At 39.5% G+C, this 17,489-nt stretch overlaps 1 protein-coding gene across 13 annotated transcripts in view; it reads right to left on the reverse strand.

Moving 5' to 3' along the window:
• Positions 1-17,489, reverse strand: part of ERC2 (ELKS/RAB6-interacting/CAST family member 2) — a 985,114-nt gene that overhangs the window by 459,169 nt on the left and 508,456 nt on the right. For all 13 annotated transcript variants that reach the window (XM_060111325.1, XM_060111324.1, XM_060111322.1 and 10 more), the window contains one exon: positions 13,662-13,797. In XM_060111325.1, coding sequence (XP_059967308.1) covers positions 13,662-13,797 — 136 coding nt within the window. The remainder of the gene's footprint in view (positions 1-13,661; positions 13,798-17,489) is intronic.

Below are 17,489 nucleotides of genomic sequence, written 5' to 3' on the forward strand. Positions count from 1 at the left end.
GCAATCTGCATGATAAAGAGATAAAAGGGTCAAACCACTCAGAGGTGAAGGCAACTAGACTGGGAAGACTGTACCTGCTGATGGAAAAGTCCCTCCAGGGATGTCACTGATTCTCAGAGGATCCTTGTGGAGAGTAAGTGAGTATGCCATTAAATACAAGAGTGGCAAAAAGTAATGTGATTTTGGATGTAACTAAATTAACAAAATAAACATCATAAGTAGACATCTTGACGATTTTATCTATACCCCTATAAGTTTATATATTCAAACTTGAAAAAAATTTTTTTGAAACTTCTCTTTGAGAAATAGTAGGTGGCTTTGTAATCAGGGTGGCTTATATTTGGGTATATATGATAATATTTCCAGATTCATAAATGTTGGAAGTACTCATCAGAAATAGGGAAGGGGCCCAGCCCTCATCCTGGGGACATTCGCAGGAAACCCCAACAAAGCTGCAGGAGCTGCCTTAGGTGAACAAATTCAGGCTGCTTTTGCTTAGAATGTTCATCTGCTGTACTTGTACTGTTGCCTAGTCTAAACTACAAAAAAAATCTCTTTGGGTTGTATTCCGCCATCTCCTAGTACATCTTACATTATGATTATGTCGTCATGGTTATATCTGTCCGTTACACAGGGTGAGGAAGAAGCAGGAACCTAGTCTCAGAAACCCAAGAGATTAGTACAGAGCCTGAAACAAATGGCTGTGGAATGAATGAAACTTTCATTTCATCAGCATTTAAAATATAGAGAAATGACCTTATTTTTATATGGTTAAAAAGCTTTAAGAATTAAAAACATTATAGAATCTGTTAAAACTGAAAAAAGGGTTCTCCCTCCTCTTGTAATATATCACCCAGACATCACAGTCCCTAAAGACTGCGATTTTAACTACAACCCTCGTCTCAAACATTGGATGGTGGTGATTCCTGTGAAGTGAAACTTTAATCAGGTGAACGAAGCCACAGTCTCATATGGCCTTAATTCCCCATTTAGGGTACGGGGGTAAATAATTTTGTAAGATGAGTAAAAGGGTAAATAAAGCCTTTTACTTTAAGAGAACCTTTAAGAGAGGTGCAGTTAATTCAGAGATTATAGGCCCATTTACGATCAGACTCAGGCATCCAGGAGACATACATTCAATGTTATATTGTTTAACTGTTAACATTTTAAAATTTGCAGTTTTCTAATTTCTCATAAGGATCCTTTCACAGCCAAAACTGTACAACCAAAATAGAAACAAGCCTGCTACTAATGACACAGGGACGCTCTGTGCTTCATTTTCAACCCGTGTAATTGATTTTGACAGCATGACAGGAACCTAAAGCACTATATTCCACACCGCCAATGAACTGCTTTAGTAGGAAGAGGGCAAAACTGCATCCAAGTGAGAATTAACAATGGATACCTTAAAAATTCAATTTTATATTTTAAGGCTGGAATAATTTCCACCTCTTCCTCCAAAATATTCTTTATCAAATTTGGATTTGGGGCATAGCATAATGTGAGCTTATAATCAGAAGTCAATGCAGATCCCAGAGTCACAGGGTGAGAGAAGGAAATACTACTATGCCTGTCATAAACATTTTTCAAGTTTGCTTCACATCAATGTTTTTAATGAAGTGCAATTTTTTAAAACTATATCAGAAGTAGAACTTTCTTGGCCAATCATTCTAACAGAACTATTTTTAAATCAAGTAGCAAGTGTAAAGCCATTTTAAGATGCTCAGGTGAATTTTTATTCAGCAAAGATAATATAATGCTTAATAAAGCATCATTATAGAGTTCGTTCAACCTCAACCTGTAATCAAAGAGCTGTTTGCAAAATTCAGCTATCAGCATTGTAAACTGCCTATATCAGCATTTGCCCAAGTTTCATAAAATACTAATTCTTTGCAATGTTAATAGATGTTCAAGGGTTGGGGGGGGAACTTCTTTTGTCAAATGATTTGGAGAAATTTTAAAGAACATTAAACAGTTTTCTTGATCACAGCACTTCTCAGTGTCTTTAATATGCTAATATGCATGGTGACTCTCCAAGTGAAGGAGAGAGTACCTATTATTTTCCAAAGGCATTTGACAAACTGAACACTTTTTTCTAATAGTATCTCATAGAAGTTCACTTTCATAAATGTGTTTGGGAAATGTAAACCTAGATAATATCAACCAGGTTTTTGTCAAATTATTCTCTTTCTCTTTTCCCACAGCTCAGTATGACCCACACAGTTGAGGGGGGAAAATAGCCTCTATTGACATAGTGGCTTATTAAAATAATAGTCCACTTCACAAATAATTACATTTAAAAGCCACATAGCTCCTGCCCTTGAGAAATAAGTCTGTAACCCAAGTAGGTCAATTCTGAGGAGTTCCTGCTTTGTTTATCTAGTGTCCAGACTGTCACAGTGCTAATCTTTATCTTATACCAAAAAAGTAACAATTGGTGGATGTATTATTATAACCAACTACTCTAAAGAAAGAAAACAATGTTTTAGTGCACCCTACAAAAGTCTTCAAAAAATGGCAGTCCTTGCAATTCAGATGGAAAACAGAATGAGTTCTTCAAATAAATTGTATTTAAAACCATGTATTATACTACAGGGCTGGTACTGAAGGAGACGAATTTCCCCCATTTTCCTGGATTCCCAACTCGAAGACATCCCTACCACTGACATGAATGCTCTATTTGGGCAGCTGCATTGACAGTGGGACCATGAACTACCCTCTCAGATGGCACTTTTAATTCATCACATGTTTGCATCCTTCAGTTAGTCCCAGGACCCCAGGATTTCAGAGTTGAAAGGGCCCTTATCCCAATATAAGCCTCTTGTTTTGTAGACAAAAAAGCAGACTTAGAGAGAACAAAAATCCCTTGCTCAAAGTCACACAGCTAATTATAGACTGAGCCTAGAATAGAATCCAGATCCTCAACTCCCTTGGTACTTTCATCTCTCACTCACTCAGACACTAGAAGCCCCATTGCAGAGCTGTGCTACATAAGGCCTTCTGGAGCTTCTGCTGTGGCTCACCAAGTCTCCAGCTACAGAAACATCCTCATTGTTACCCCTTTCAAACCTTCCATCCCGGAACAAGCAACAGCCCAGGAACACACTCTCTAGTTTACTTACAGAAGCTGCTGCAAATAAGATGCCTGGGAAAAACACCTTTAGTCAGAAGAAAAGATCTTGAGATATTCAAGGGTAAAGAATTTTATCATACTGATTGTTAAATGCCCAGCAGGTAGCACAGCACCTGGCACACAAAAGTCCTCAAAAAACATAAGTGGGACTGCTTGCTGAACTGAGGCAACATGAGGGCAGAGCTTTAGATGCTTTTAAGAAGCATTTAAGTCTATCCCATTAATTAAAAGACGTTTAACCAGTACTCTATAAAATCCATGTGAAGCCTCCTTACCCAAGGTTATGTCATCTAACTTTTCTACCTGTTTCTGGAGTAGCCTGACCATTATTTTCACTGTTGCTATAGTTACTGTAGTTGAGACCTGAGGAAAAATGCCAGCTCTTTCTCTTGTTTAATATCACCAAGTCTCAATCTTCTCACCTGTAAAAATGGCTTCAAAGATGGTAGCAACCTGATTTGTTTGTTGGAAAGTTTAAACAAGCCAATGTGTATACAGAGCAATTTGGCCAACTAGGATTGGTTTTTAACAGCTGCTTGTATTGAGAAAATTATGAAGCTGGGTGGGCAAGAATCCTGAGATCAGATGTATTTGTCTGTTGTGGGTGTCAAAGGGGAGAGTGCAACATACATACTGGATACTTGCTGTAGATGCAGTGGTGCACTGCCCAGATTCCTCTTCAGGACTAAGGCACTCGTTCCCCAGCTGCCAGGGACATGCCCTCCATGAGAGCTGCCTTGCCCTCCCCAGGGGTTGTGTGCATCCACTGATTGTTGATGAGGGGTTACAAAGGCCCAGCCCTCTCATCTCAACTGGGCTCAACTCCATCCAAAAGGCCACCCCAACTCCAGAGGAACTGATAGGAACTACTGAGGCCTTTGCTGCAACTACATTACAGTTCAGTTTCTTCCCGTGCCCAATCCTGCTTCCCTCCCTTCCTGAGAGGACTCCCAACCAACCCCCTGCATATTAATCTCAGATTCTAAATTTCCCAAGGGACTCAACCGAAGACATTATCCTTGGCCTAGTTCATTGCTCCATAAAAAGTAGCAGCTATCGTTGTTACTGTTGAATTCTCTAAGCAATCCATACTTGTTTTCCATGATAAGAGACTTCCTGAGTCTCTTTATGGGTGACCAGACTCTGTGAATGAGAAAAAAGTGGCAAAGATAGAAAAACTTAAACCCTTTTTTTTTTTTTTTTTTTGCGGTACGCGGGCCTCTCACTGTTGTGGCCTCTCCTGTTGCGGAGCACAGGCTCCGGACGCGCAGGCTCAGCGGCCATAGCTCACGGGCCCAGCTGCTCCGTGGCATGTGGGATCTTCCCGGACTGGGGCATGAACCCGTGTCCCCTACATCAGCAGGCGGACTCTCAACCACTGCGCCACCAGGGAAGCCCTTAAACCAATTTTTATTTATCATCTAAAGTATCCTAAGCTTCATAGACAGTTCTCACAGCAATTTTCTTCACTGCCAATTTGCCACTTCTTTATTTACTCTATTTTAAAAACATAAGAGAGAACAGAAGAAGACAGAATATCTTGTTTATAAAATATGCATAAAGCTTAGTTTATTGTGAGGGGTAATTTTATGTTGTCTTAGACAGTCAATCTAAAATCCAGCACTGAGGGAGCACAGGCCTGATCTTTGGACCTTTGGGTTCAAATCCTACTAAAGGCAGATGTATCTTATGGAACCAGAGGTCTGCACAAACAGCACTGGACAAGAATGCAGAAGGCCTGGGATCTGGTCTCCCTTTGGCCAATAACTCCTGGGATCTTGGGCAGGTCGTTTGCCTTTGCTGGGCCCTACTTTCCTCATCAGCAAAACAAGGGGCTTGTATTAAACAAAGTCTATGGTCCTTTCTATTAAGAAAAACTTATGATTACTTAACCTTGCAGGGTTTTTCCAGGCAACATAAATAAGAAGTGAGGGAGAGTGTAATAGCAGAGAAGAAATTAAAAATGTCATAAATCCAGATCACCAACTTCCCAAACACGTATTACAGGAGAGACTATTAAGTGAATAGGAACAAGATTTTAGAGTTGTATTTTCTTTTTGTAAGATTTCCATCTAAATCATTGCCCATGTCATTGATTGTCATTCCCATAATCTGGAGTGTTTGAATATACAGCTTAGCAATGCTTTGGACAAGCCATAAGTCAAAGTTAACATTTTTTAAAAATTAACCATGCCCAGGTCTCCACCTTGGCCAGCGATGGTCTGAAACACCAACATCTATTAGAAAGAGGTTATTGATGTCAGGGTGACATGCACTGTGATCTGCAGGTGCCCCCATGACTAACCTCTGGTAGCCATATCTCAGGGTAAACCTGCCATAATTACCCTGGCCAGGAAAAGCTGGTTTAACTGGACTGGCTTTTTTGATGCATGCTGAACACGACTGTCCCTAGGGATTACTGACTCCCAGAATCTCACATGTGTGAGTTATTATGTAAATTCTACCTTTGAAAAATAATAAGGTGTGCTATCAGAACTTTTTTCTTCTTTCAGTCCCCTTGCCTTCAAAGTGTAGGTTCTTCAGTAATACCTTCATTGTGTCTACTTTGAAAATTATACTGCACATGGTATGGATTCAAGCAGAATAGAAGAAAAACATACTCCCAAGTACACACCTTAAAAGTCTCATTTCTCAGTGGCTTTTAAAGCATGATTTCTGGTTCACAAACTTTCACCTGGGAAAGGAATATCACCCCATGAAAGCACTTTGAGAAGCACACAGGGCTCTAGCTGAGCTGCATTATTGTTATTATTGGCTAACTTGATCATCAGCAGTGATTTTAATAAACATATAAAAATGATGTCTCCAGTTTACAGCCCAAACCTCACCTCAAAATGAACCCAGAGGTCAAAGTTAAACAGAGGAAAAGCAGACTCTACAAAGCAAGCCCCCCTCTCCCTAGAGCTGAAGCACACCCTTCCTTTGGCACATCTATGTCTGCTTCTAATTCTCACTGGAGAGCATAGTAGGATGCAGGTTGCCTTCCCCTTATCATTTTGTATTTCTGGGACCAAAGGCACAAAAATGGGATAATATTAAAAAAAAAAAAAGGCTCATCCTCCTAAGGAACCTCCACCTAAATGAATAAGATTATCAGATCATTCTAGCAAGATTTCTTTTTCCAGCCCGCATCCCCTCAAGCTTTGTTATTCCAGAGCATTCAAGACTCTACTCCCATTTTAACAGTGATTTCATCTGACAAATATGTTACATTTCATTCTGCAGGATCTTCTGTCTTTGACAAACATCCACTTTGCTGAGGACTGCCGAAGAGGCACAAATGGAGCGAAACATGAAAACCCTGTGGCAAAGAATAATGAACCCTACTCTGTCTCCAGGGGGTAATTTAGTAGGTAGATTAGGCAACACTCGATTAAGGGTAAACCTCTCTTTTCCACAGAAATATATTGTGTTTGTACAGAGGGGCTATATGAAGTGGAGGATTAGGTCACAAATCCTCAGGAAAAAGCAGAAGACGTTTCTCAGAAGAAATATGCAAGTTACTGCACGTTTGGAAAAACAAGTAATACTTTATTGGGAGGAAAGAAGAAAAACTCCACATACAACAGTTTTATTTACATGATTTCACTTGGCTTCTTGGAACGTTTGTAACAAATGGTTAGCTCCCAAATACACTGCACAGGATGCCTTGTCACCCCTGACAGTCTATGAGTTACTACAAAGAGTAACTGACTTCAACTCAAGGCTACTAGAAACTGATTGTCAAATAAGATTTTCTGAGAAAGCCTACAGGGACCTGCTACAACAAAAGTCATTTTTTGGCTCGTGGGGGATTACAGTGTGAAAGAAAAACAAATGTCAAAATAAATCCCCAAGAAAAGAAAGCACTTCTGTACTAACCCGCAGTCCCCCTTGCCAATGTTCTGTGTCCTCCACAGACCTGCAAATACTTGAGTATTTCTCATCGTCTGAAACCATGAACCGAGTTTGGAAATGTTGGATGAAGCTCAGTCCACATGTCAACAACACGATGGAATTTATCCATAATTTAATGGAACTTCCCAACCTCTACCCATCAAGGTAGAAAATCACAAGACAAAAGAAATAAAACACCTCGGAGTATTAAAAAAATCATATTAAGTTCTAATGAAAATTTGAACAAATGTGGATTTTTCTTTTAAACCTATGATAGGATGACTTTTCTCATCTTTCCATGTGTTGAACAAGACGGCTGAAATAGAGCCTTCCTAAATCACTCTACACCATGCCAACAGAACAGCCATGGAAAACTAGGAACTAAATAATCATATTTTGACAATGATGAATCTCTTAACTCTGCTGGTCAGGTTTCTTCCAATGGCAGTAGTTAGAAGTGTACCATAACACATGAACATAGATCACAGTTACAGTAACAATTTTAAGCTTAGGGAATTGAACTTAGCTCAGTGACTTAGTGATGAACGTACAGATATGAGGCTTAAAAACTGCTGCTTAAAACATATGTGTCCCTCTATGAAGAAAAAACTTAGCAAAGCTTGGGAACTTCATAAAGAACTATATGTTTTGCTGAAATCTACGCATTTTTGAGGTTTATGTTGTTTGTTACACTTCCTCTGCTAGCTGATTCCAACTCTAATTGGAGGAGCCAAGTAAAGGAAGTCCCATTGGAAAAAAGATATGGATGCACAGAGTTGCACAAATTGAAAAATAAAATTGTCTTTCTAGGTTTTTTTATTTTTTAGAACTTTACTAAAAGGACAAGAACAAATGGGAACATTCATTTGCTTTTTAAACTGATCACACTTGGGTTTAACCACTGGCAGAGAAGAAACTTTACAGTTCCCTGGGAACCTATAATTTGGAAACGGAAGCATACAAGAACAGACTTTAGTTTTCAAGCAATAAATTGAAGAGAATTCTGCAGACATACAACAGAAAAGAAGCATAAAATATTGGCGCATGTATTTCTTAGAATGTTAGTTCATTAACTCGATAAGCTGCACAGGGAAAAATGCAGCCAAAATCTACAAAGATGTCCACTGAGACTTCAAATTGGCATATTTACTCAGCAAGAAATAGCTAGAGGTCGGGGGGTGGGGTGGGGTGGTGGGGAATGCACCCCATTCTGGTAATGACGATTTAGGGTGAATCTTAGTCAAAACACCTTGTTGAAAAATGTTCATATGGGCTCTAGTGGGACACACAGAAGCCCAAAGCCCCAAGGCCAGTCATAAATATTATGCTCTATAATCTGTGTCCTGGGAAACAGTTCTAAAGAATTATACAAGAAAATCATGATCTTTCACATCTTACTTTCACACACAATTCAACATAAACTTGAAAAATGTTTAAATTTTTCCTCCTTATTGCCCAAAATGTTTTTTTAATGCTTTATTGGAAACTTCCATTTACTGGTGTGTGCTCTATATCTGTATTACTCATCAGTGTAAAACAATTGCAAAGTATTTGTTGGGTGATACTCCCAATGGTCACTGTCTTCTATGTTTAAAAGCTCATTATCAGTCTCTCTGGGAGAAAGCTCTAACAACTGAACGTCACACACATCAGGTACTATGCTAGGCTCTTTCATAAACCTCAACTTACTTAACCCACCCATGGACGTAGAGAGTGTAATCCCCACTTACAGATGAAAAAAGTGAGGGTCAGAGAGATTCCCTGCCTTACTCAAGGTCCTGAGCTAAAAATAATAAGGGCCACTACTGGAACACTGGACAGTTCAGCTCCATGGGTCTTTATCTTTCCCTTCCTGCTCTCTTTGCCAATTCCGCCCCCCCCAAATTTTTTTAGAACTTAAATTAAGAACACTCTCTATTCCTATAGATTGTGGGTATTCCTCTGGGGAACAATAACTCAAGCTATTCAAGGTATTTTCTGAAAAAAAAAAACCTCACACAAACATGCTGAACTGCCATCTGTCTTCGATGGGTCAAGCTGACCTAGCTAGGGTGCACTCTTAGTCTCTTTATTTACCCCACGTGAAACCAGTGGGATCAGAGCATGAGGTTGTACAACAGAGGCTGCAAACCAATGGTCAATTCACCAGCACATGTGCTTCACTGGACCCAAAGAGTGCTTTAAAAAATTGAACCAATTTTCTAAAATCCATGGATTTCACATAAAAATTTACATTTTATGACAAACAGAAGGTCCCTCAACCCTAGGCCCACCTTTGTGGCAACATCCAGCCAAAGCTTAGTGGTCCCAACTCCTTTCGATGAGGCATGGGCTCTTGAGTTCCCTCAGTCTCCATCACTCTCAATTACATCCATAAACTAAGGCCACTGCAGCTGTAATTTTTCATTATGTTTATGCTATTGTTTTTCCTATAATAGAGAAATGTTTCTCCAAACCTTATCTCTTTTAACAGATTGAGTGACTGGTCTCAATTCTTCACCCTTCCTTGTATCTACTTCTTTACAATGTTCTCTTCATGGACAGAGTGTACTTCCCCAATCCTTGACTATTAGCTTATACATGTGTCTTGAAGTGGGGTGAAAAATCATAATGTTAAAGACTAGGCCTTATGAGGCCTAGCATGTTTTTGCTTACTGTCTTGTGCCTCTGCTACTATCATCAGAAGAGTTTCCCTTGGGTTGCTGATGCCCCTCCAGCCTGAGTCTCAGACTAAACACGTGTGGAACAGAGCCACCCTGGCCACCCACAGACCTGAGTGAGAAGCAGACGTGCCCACCCTAGGCCACCCTGGAGCAACTGAGCTACTCTGTCCACCTAAAAATCTGTGAGAATAACTACTGATGCTTTAAAGTCAATGAGTTTGGGGGTGATTTGCTACACAGCATTATTATGGCAATTGCTAACTGATACATCTCTACCAAAAAAAAAAAAAAAATACAAGCTGAAAGAACCAGACGTCATAAATTTTCTTACATGCAAACCTGTTTCTTATATGAACAGCCTGGACCCTGAAGGCATTTGAGTTTGCAATTCCTGACATAAAACTATAAACTTAGGAACTAAAGAGGGGTGAGTTTGTGAAATGTTTCTTAGCATTACTATATTTCTAGGTTTGACTGAAATAGCCCAGTTTTTGCCTACATCCTGGTTTGGACAATAAATAACATGGTCACTCTATCTACATTCAAATTTGTCTCCAATTTTCATACCAACTGGATGAATCTCTTTGATCTCTCTTTGGAGCCTAAGTGAACAGCTATTATTATTGCAGGCAGTACTTTACCTGAGATTTTTCTGGATGTTATACCTATCTGGTTGGTTGAAATCATGAAGTCCAGGTGTCCAACCATTACAAAATGCTGGTGTAGAATCAATCACATTTAGTAAGTGCCAATCCCACATCTACCAACCAGTCAACCAACCAACCAACCAAACCAGATCCCAGTTGACTGATACTTAAAGGGATTAATAGGCTAACTTATAAACAGGAAGTACTTAAAACAACAGCAATACTGAAAAATCAAGTGCCCCCAGAAAGGAAAGTTCTGTCTTCAGAAGGCAGTAATTACTGCATCTGAGTACATCTGCTTAACAATCCAGGAAAGTGGGAGTTTCACTCTCTATTAACCTTAACCAGAGACATTTTCATCAAAATTAATCGTGATTACTTTTTATTGCATTTCAAATGCTATCCTTTATTTGGGGTGGTCAGGAATGCAACTAAGCAATTCCAGACCATGCTATCTTTTATGAATATGCCTATGAGGTAGTTATCAAGGCCCCTTATGAAAATATTGCTATATAAAAGTTCATGGGCCAAAACAAGACATTAATTTCCATAACTAGATGTGTCCTTAGAAAAGAAAAAATTAATAGATATAGAAAAAACAAAAACTTTGATGTTCAGTGCATATCAAAGTAGAACTATATAAATACCCATGCATATAATAAATATTCTAGAAAATGTTTCTTTTATCTTTTCCTTGTTACTATAATAACAGTTCATCATTAACACTTATTTTGACCATAGCTTATGCCAATTGCAATTCTAAATTCTTTATATGCATTGACTCTTTAATCCTCACAATAACTCTGGAGTAGATGCAATTATTATTCTCATTTTACAGATGAGGAAATTGAGGCTTAGGGAAGTTAAGTAACCTGCTCAAGGACACTCAGCTAGTAAATTTTAAAGCTTGAATCCCAGGCATTCTAGCTCCAGAGTCGGCTAAGAAAGATAACAACAACACTTAACTTCACTGCCACCATGACCAATTGGTCTATTATGTTTTGTGCTCTGACTGTACCTTGCTCTCTGCAGCCTCTGTACTTTCTCTGATAGTTCTCCTGGCCAGTGAGCCTTTCCTACTGCTCTGTTCCTTCCATGTCAAACTTACTCACCTCCAATCCCATCTATCCCATGAAGTCTCTCTGCCATTCCACAGTTTTCTTACCTTCCTCTCTTAATTCTCCAGAACTCTCACTATTTGAAGACAGTCAGATCTGGATTTGAGTCCTCACTTTGCCACTTATTAGCGAAATAATTTTGGGCAAGTTACTTAACCTCTAACGGCCTTCTTCTCATATATCAAATGGTAGTGAATATACCCCTTATTACGGTTATAGTGGATCTCTGTGATTTTACCTGCCTAGCACCTGTTCTGAACAGAACTCCTCTCTTTCTTGTGGGAGATCACCTGTCCTCAATCTCAGCCCAGCAGATTTGGGTGAGGTTAACCCTTTACCCCTACATTCCAGGTAATCATATAACTTGATCCTGGCCTGGCCAATTTATTTATTCTATCGGCCTTTGGATTTTTGCTAGAACTACTCAGAAAGAACCTTTCTCCTCCCCCTGTGATGGCTGCACTTATAGAATGTAGGCTGGCTGCTGGTGGCCATAGTTGGCATCACTGTGGACAACCTTCCTGAGACTCAAGGCAACAAAGAGCAAAGCATGCCTGTGAGTAGAATGAAGACAGATTCCTGATGCCATTGCTTGAATATCTGCATGTAGTCAGACCTGAATTCCTCTCCTGGCCTTTTCAGTTTATTAAGCCAACAGATTCCCCGTAACTTTTTTTTTTTTTTTTTTTTTTTTGCTTAGTTCAGGTTTTTGTGTTCCTGTCACTTGGAAATAAGATTCCCAACTAACCCAGTTGACATAAGAATTTAATAGGTGCTATAAAGTACACAGCACAGTACACAGCATACTGAAAATTCAATAAATGGTATCCACTACTGTTATTGTTCCTCTACATTAGTTTCTTGAAGGCAGGAAGACCTGAAGTCAGATCTATGACCACCCCTTACTAGGATGCTACTTCTTAACTTTTCTGAGACTCTAGTATTACCTTATATAAAATTGCCAGCATTATTGTTGAGGAATAAATAAGAATACATGTCTGACAAGGCAATAAAATTCTGCAAATTTTAGTTATTATTATCTCAGTTTGTAGGCTCTAATATAACATCTCATAAGATTCATGGGAGAATTAACACCCAAAACCCTGGTTGTCAAAAACATTGAGGAAGCCATGGATTCAAATAAACTACCAGTCCATCTTAAGACGATCCCAGGAGTGAAAAGAGGACCTGATGATACTCTCATGCTATCCAAATCAGGCATCGATGTAAAGGGGCTTCACTGACACCATTAAGGCGCCTCCAGGACACAGAGAAAAAAGAAACTAATACTGACTAAGTAACCACCTTGTGCCATGTTCTGTGCAAGACATTTCCTTGGATTTCCTACTCTGGAATAATTATTTATTTCTCTTTTGGTCAAATAAAAAAATGAATTATGAGTACATATTGAAATTATCTAACTTCTTCTATCTCCAAGGAGGAAACCTAATATATAACTAGAGAAAGACACTAATTAATAAGCAGAATTTAACATGAACTCTGGCCAACTTGAACTTGAACTGCTCTGTTTAAAGGCACACTGGAATAAATAAAGGGACTTCAAAGCAAATGCCCTGTTTTAGCTTGAATGTCTTATTGAACACATGGGGAGAGCTCTTTTGCCAAAAACAGGGATGGTTAATGAGGAAAAATTGGTGTTTTCCATCAGTCGGTTGGTTTCCGAGATAGGCCATCCATTCAGAGATAACTATATTCCACAGAAAAGACAGAATAATGATCACAGCCTTGGAGTTTTGAACAAAACAAAACCAGTTCTGTAAACTGTCTGAAGTCAGTTTAATGCATCCTCTTCCAAATACTTTCTGTGATAATACTCATACATTTCCCTTCTGACACCAAAACAAGTTCAATATAATTCTAAAAGGAAGACATTTCTGTTTGAAGCTTCTTGCCAAATCTATAACTGCAGCCCTTGCCTTTTAAGGTGAGGTACAGGAACCAAGAGGCTGTGTGTAGCATTAGTAGTCTCCACCGTAGCCAGCCTTTCTTGGGTACTATTTTGAAAATGATGCTTTGAACTTGGAAAGACCTATTGGGCTCCCTGGGAGTACACTGTTAGTGCTGGACTCAGAGCAAAGGCAAGTCCACCATTTCCATGCATATTTTCCCACAGCAAGGAGTATATGTTGGAGGTAGTCAATCTCCAATTATTTAAGGGTTAAGAGGAGAAGGCTGGGCTTACCTGCAAATGCTGAGAGTTGTCAGCCATGCTATCCTCTCGCCTGCGGACTTCTTCCAGTAACTGGGCATTCTTCTTTTTTTCCAACTGTTGATTGTGCTTGAGGTTAGCCACCTTCTTATTCTGATCCTTCATATGCCTGAGAAAAGTCAGCACAGTTTGGTTAAATTCAACCACTGGAAGATAATGTGTTATCATAATAGAAGTACTAAGTATAGAATATTTTGCTATGGGTTCAGAAAAATTTAGGACCTCAGAATATTCCATTCATTCAACCACAAGTACGTCTTGAGCACTCACTCAATGCCAGGTGCCAGAATGGCAGTGAGGCTGCAGTGGTGAATGAGAAAGGTGAAGTCTTCATCTTCCTCATGGAGCTTGGAGTCCAGTGGGGGAGACAGACAAGTACCAAGGAGACACAACTTAGGATTCCTAACGTTGAAGGAAATAAATAGGATGCTGTGAGAGATGATGATGTGCATTATGTGTGAACAGGCAGTGGGGTGTGGGAATGACTGCAGTCACTGTGGCCAGGGAAACCTCCCTAAGGAGACGAGACTATGGGTGAGACTCGAAGGAGCCAGCCAAGGAGACACTAGTGGAGGAGTTCCTCAGGTAGAGAGAACAGCAGGTGCAATTCCCAAGGCAGGAAAGAACACAGTTACTTCTACATACTGGAAGGTTGCAGTGAGGCTAGTCCAGGCAAGGCGGGGGTGGGGTGGGAGCGTGGGCAGGAAGGTGCGGGGTTGGGGGAGAAGTGAGGTAGGAAATGGGACTGCAAAGGTAGGTGGGACTCAGGGCACAGAGGCCCCTGTGGTCTGTGATGGGGCATTTACTTTCTTCTAAGTGGTTGCTTTTCTAATTACTATTATTCTTTTGGATCACATTCCTATTTTGAGATCATAATCTATTACTTTGATTTTAAAATAATAATTACAAGGCTCCAATCAAATACACTGTCATCACTTACCTCAAACAGAATAACACTTTGGCTAATCACCACGTTAAATAAAGCCCGGGTGCTTGGAATAAAAGATCTTAATGAATCTATAGGATGTCAAAGTGCAAAATCATAAAGCGATCAAGTGAGTAAAAGACTAAAGACAGAGGACAGGTTAAAAAAACGTGTGTGTGTTGGAGGGAGTTACAGCCTTAATGTGGACTATTTCACCAGTAGTGTTTAGCAAAACATTCCACAGATTTAGGCAACCATGTCGACAGCAGCTGCTATAAATCTAATCCAACACATGAGCAGGCAGGAGGGCAGTACAGAGAGCTCAGAAGCAGTGATTCCCGAAGAGGAGAGCCACAGGGCAGAATCACTTGGGGTCCTTGCTAATCCCTCTGTCCCCTCTCCCCAGCATTGCTGAGTCAGCGACTGTTACTGAGCCCTGACTCCCAAAAGAAGCGTATTGACAATCACTGTTCTTGCAAAGTTATGGATGAGATGAAAACTAGACAAGCAGCAAACATGTCCAGAGGAAACCATTAATAACCAGGTGGAAGTCACGCTCAACGAGAAACCCTTATTTCTAGTCCTCATAAAATTATACACTCCCCACTCCCTCCCACTCCAAGAAAATGAAGTTCAAGAGAATTGTTTATTAAGCCAAAAAATCTATTAGAAATCCTGCTAATAAAAATATTCAGAACACTTTGGCTCCTTATAAATATTTACAGAACCAACTGAAGCAGTGATTTTAATATTCCTGGTGGCACTTATTAAGGGGGTAAAAGGTGAGATAGAATAACCACCTTCTTAGTCATTATTTGGATTGGATAATCACTGTCTGATATTTCTCATTTTTACAGGACACAGTAATGCATACATATGAAACTATGAAGTAAGGCTACTCACTAATCTACTTTTAGGAGATTGTCTTTTGGTTACTATAAAGATGTTAAGAATGACCTTTTGCTTCCTAATTGAAAAAGAATATAGTAGTTCCAAAGCTCATTCTAACCCAGGGCAAGCACATTTTCTAGTTGCTTAGGAAATAAGATCAGTGCTCAGTAACAGAATGTGATGGAGAGGTCAGTAATATTAGTGAGGCGGTTTAATTAGAGAACATCTTTATAAAGAGATATTTTTTATTACTTTGAAATACACACTTACACAGAGCTAATTGCTAAATATTTCCCCTGCAAGTACCAGTGATAAATAAAATTGATTATTATTACAAACATCATTTGCACTGTTAAAAAAAACCCACATAGTTCTTGGAGCAGTTTGAACATATTAGACCTTACCTCCTGGGATATTGCGTGTTTTTTAAATCCAAAAAGGAAAAAGCAAATTCAAAAGCCATGCATCCCTGAAAGCTTTCCTGAATTAAGAATGAGTAGCTAAGAAAAATGAGAAGCTGAAGTTCAGACTCTGTGATGGAGGCTGATCATTAGCATTCTCCAACCATTCCTTCAAATACTGTCTTACTTAGGACACCAGTGATTAGAAAAGAAAAGTTGGGTTTTGAATGGCACTGCTTAGGATTTGGGCCAATTAGATCAGTGCAGAGTAAGGTGATAAAAGTGACCATCTTGTCTCTGTACACGTGAACATCAACTCTGTACACGTGAACATACACAGTGTTCAAACTCCTTTGCAGGACTGCTATGGCTTTCAAATATATTTCTATCATTGGAAGTGTTTCTTCTAGTAAAAGCCTACTTGAAAGTTAAAAAGGGAAGGAAAAATTGCTCTGCCAGAGGTAGGATAGAGTTAAGGAGTAGGGGGGCCTAGGAACAGGTGATCAGAACCTCATCTACTAGACAATCTCTCTCAGGTGGCCCTCAGGGAAGCCATAAATCTGCCTGAAGCACAGGTCAGAAACAGCAATTTACAGAGTAGGAGGAGAGACAGGGAGGCAGATAGAGAAGTCATGAAATTTAAAAATTTGAGATACCTTGGAGAAGAGTAAATGCACCTACAGAAGCTCACTAGGAGGAATGACCATAGTGATTTTTGCTACTAATAAACTTGACATTTCCAAGAATGAAATCTGTAAGTGACTTAACAGTCCTCTTACCACCTGCAAGAGTAAATTCACACTGCATAAATCGTGCTAAACTCAGTACAGATCTCAATTGTCTCTAATTTAAGAAGGCAGAGCTCCTGGGGGTACAGACTGCAAAGCCCTCTGGCAAGACTGCCTCAGGGGAAGGTGTCATTGACACCCAATTCCCAAACTCCCACCCACTAGGCAACTCAGGCATTCCAAGGCTATGCCAGAGACTGACCTACTCCATGTTTGGGAAAAGAAGGTTTTTTTGGAGTGAACTATTTCTTTTTTTTTTTTTTTTTGGAGTGAACTATTTCTGAAAGGAAACACCATTAAAAATATATCCAAGACACAGTTTTTCTTTTAAAAAGCAGTTACAGGATCAGGGGGTGGATAGAGGCTAGTTGGAGAGCACAGTGATAGGATCAGTTTTCAATGTTTGCCTTAAATTGACCAGTTTCATAAAGCAAGTCATGTCACCTTTCAAAATTCAGCCATCATTAACAAATTTGGACTAAATTTTAAAATTCCAACAGGTATCAAGATCAACAATGGCTACCATATTAAGAATGAATGCCTGACGTTTCTCCAAAGAAGACATACAGATGGCTAACAGGCACATGAGAAGATGCTCAACATCACTAATTATTAGAGAAATGCAAATCAAAACTACAATGAGGTACCATCTCACACCAGTCAGAATGGTCATCATTAAAAAGTCTACAAATAACAAATGCTGGAGAGGGTGTGGAGAAAAGGAAACCCTCCTACACTGATGGTGGGAATGCAAATTGGTGCAGCCACTATGGACAACAATACGGAGGTTCCTCAA

Source organism: Mesoplodon densirostris, chromosome 10, assembly GCF_025265405.1.
Source record: "Mesoplodon densirostris isolate mMesDen1 chromosome 10, mMesDen1 primary haplotype, whole genome shotgun sequence".
Taxonomy (NCBI): domain Eukaryota; kingdom Metazoa; phylum Chordata; class Mammalia; order Artiodactyla; family Ziphiidae; genus Mesoplodon; species Mesoplodon densirostris.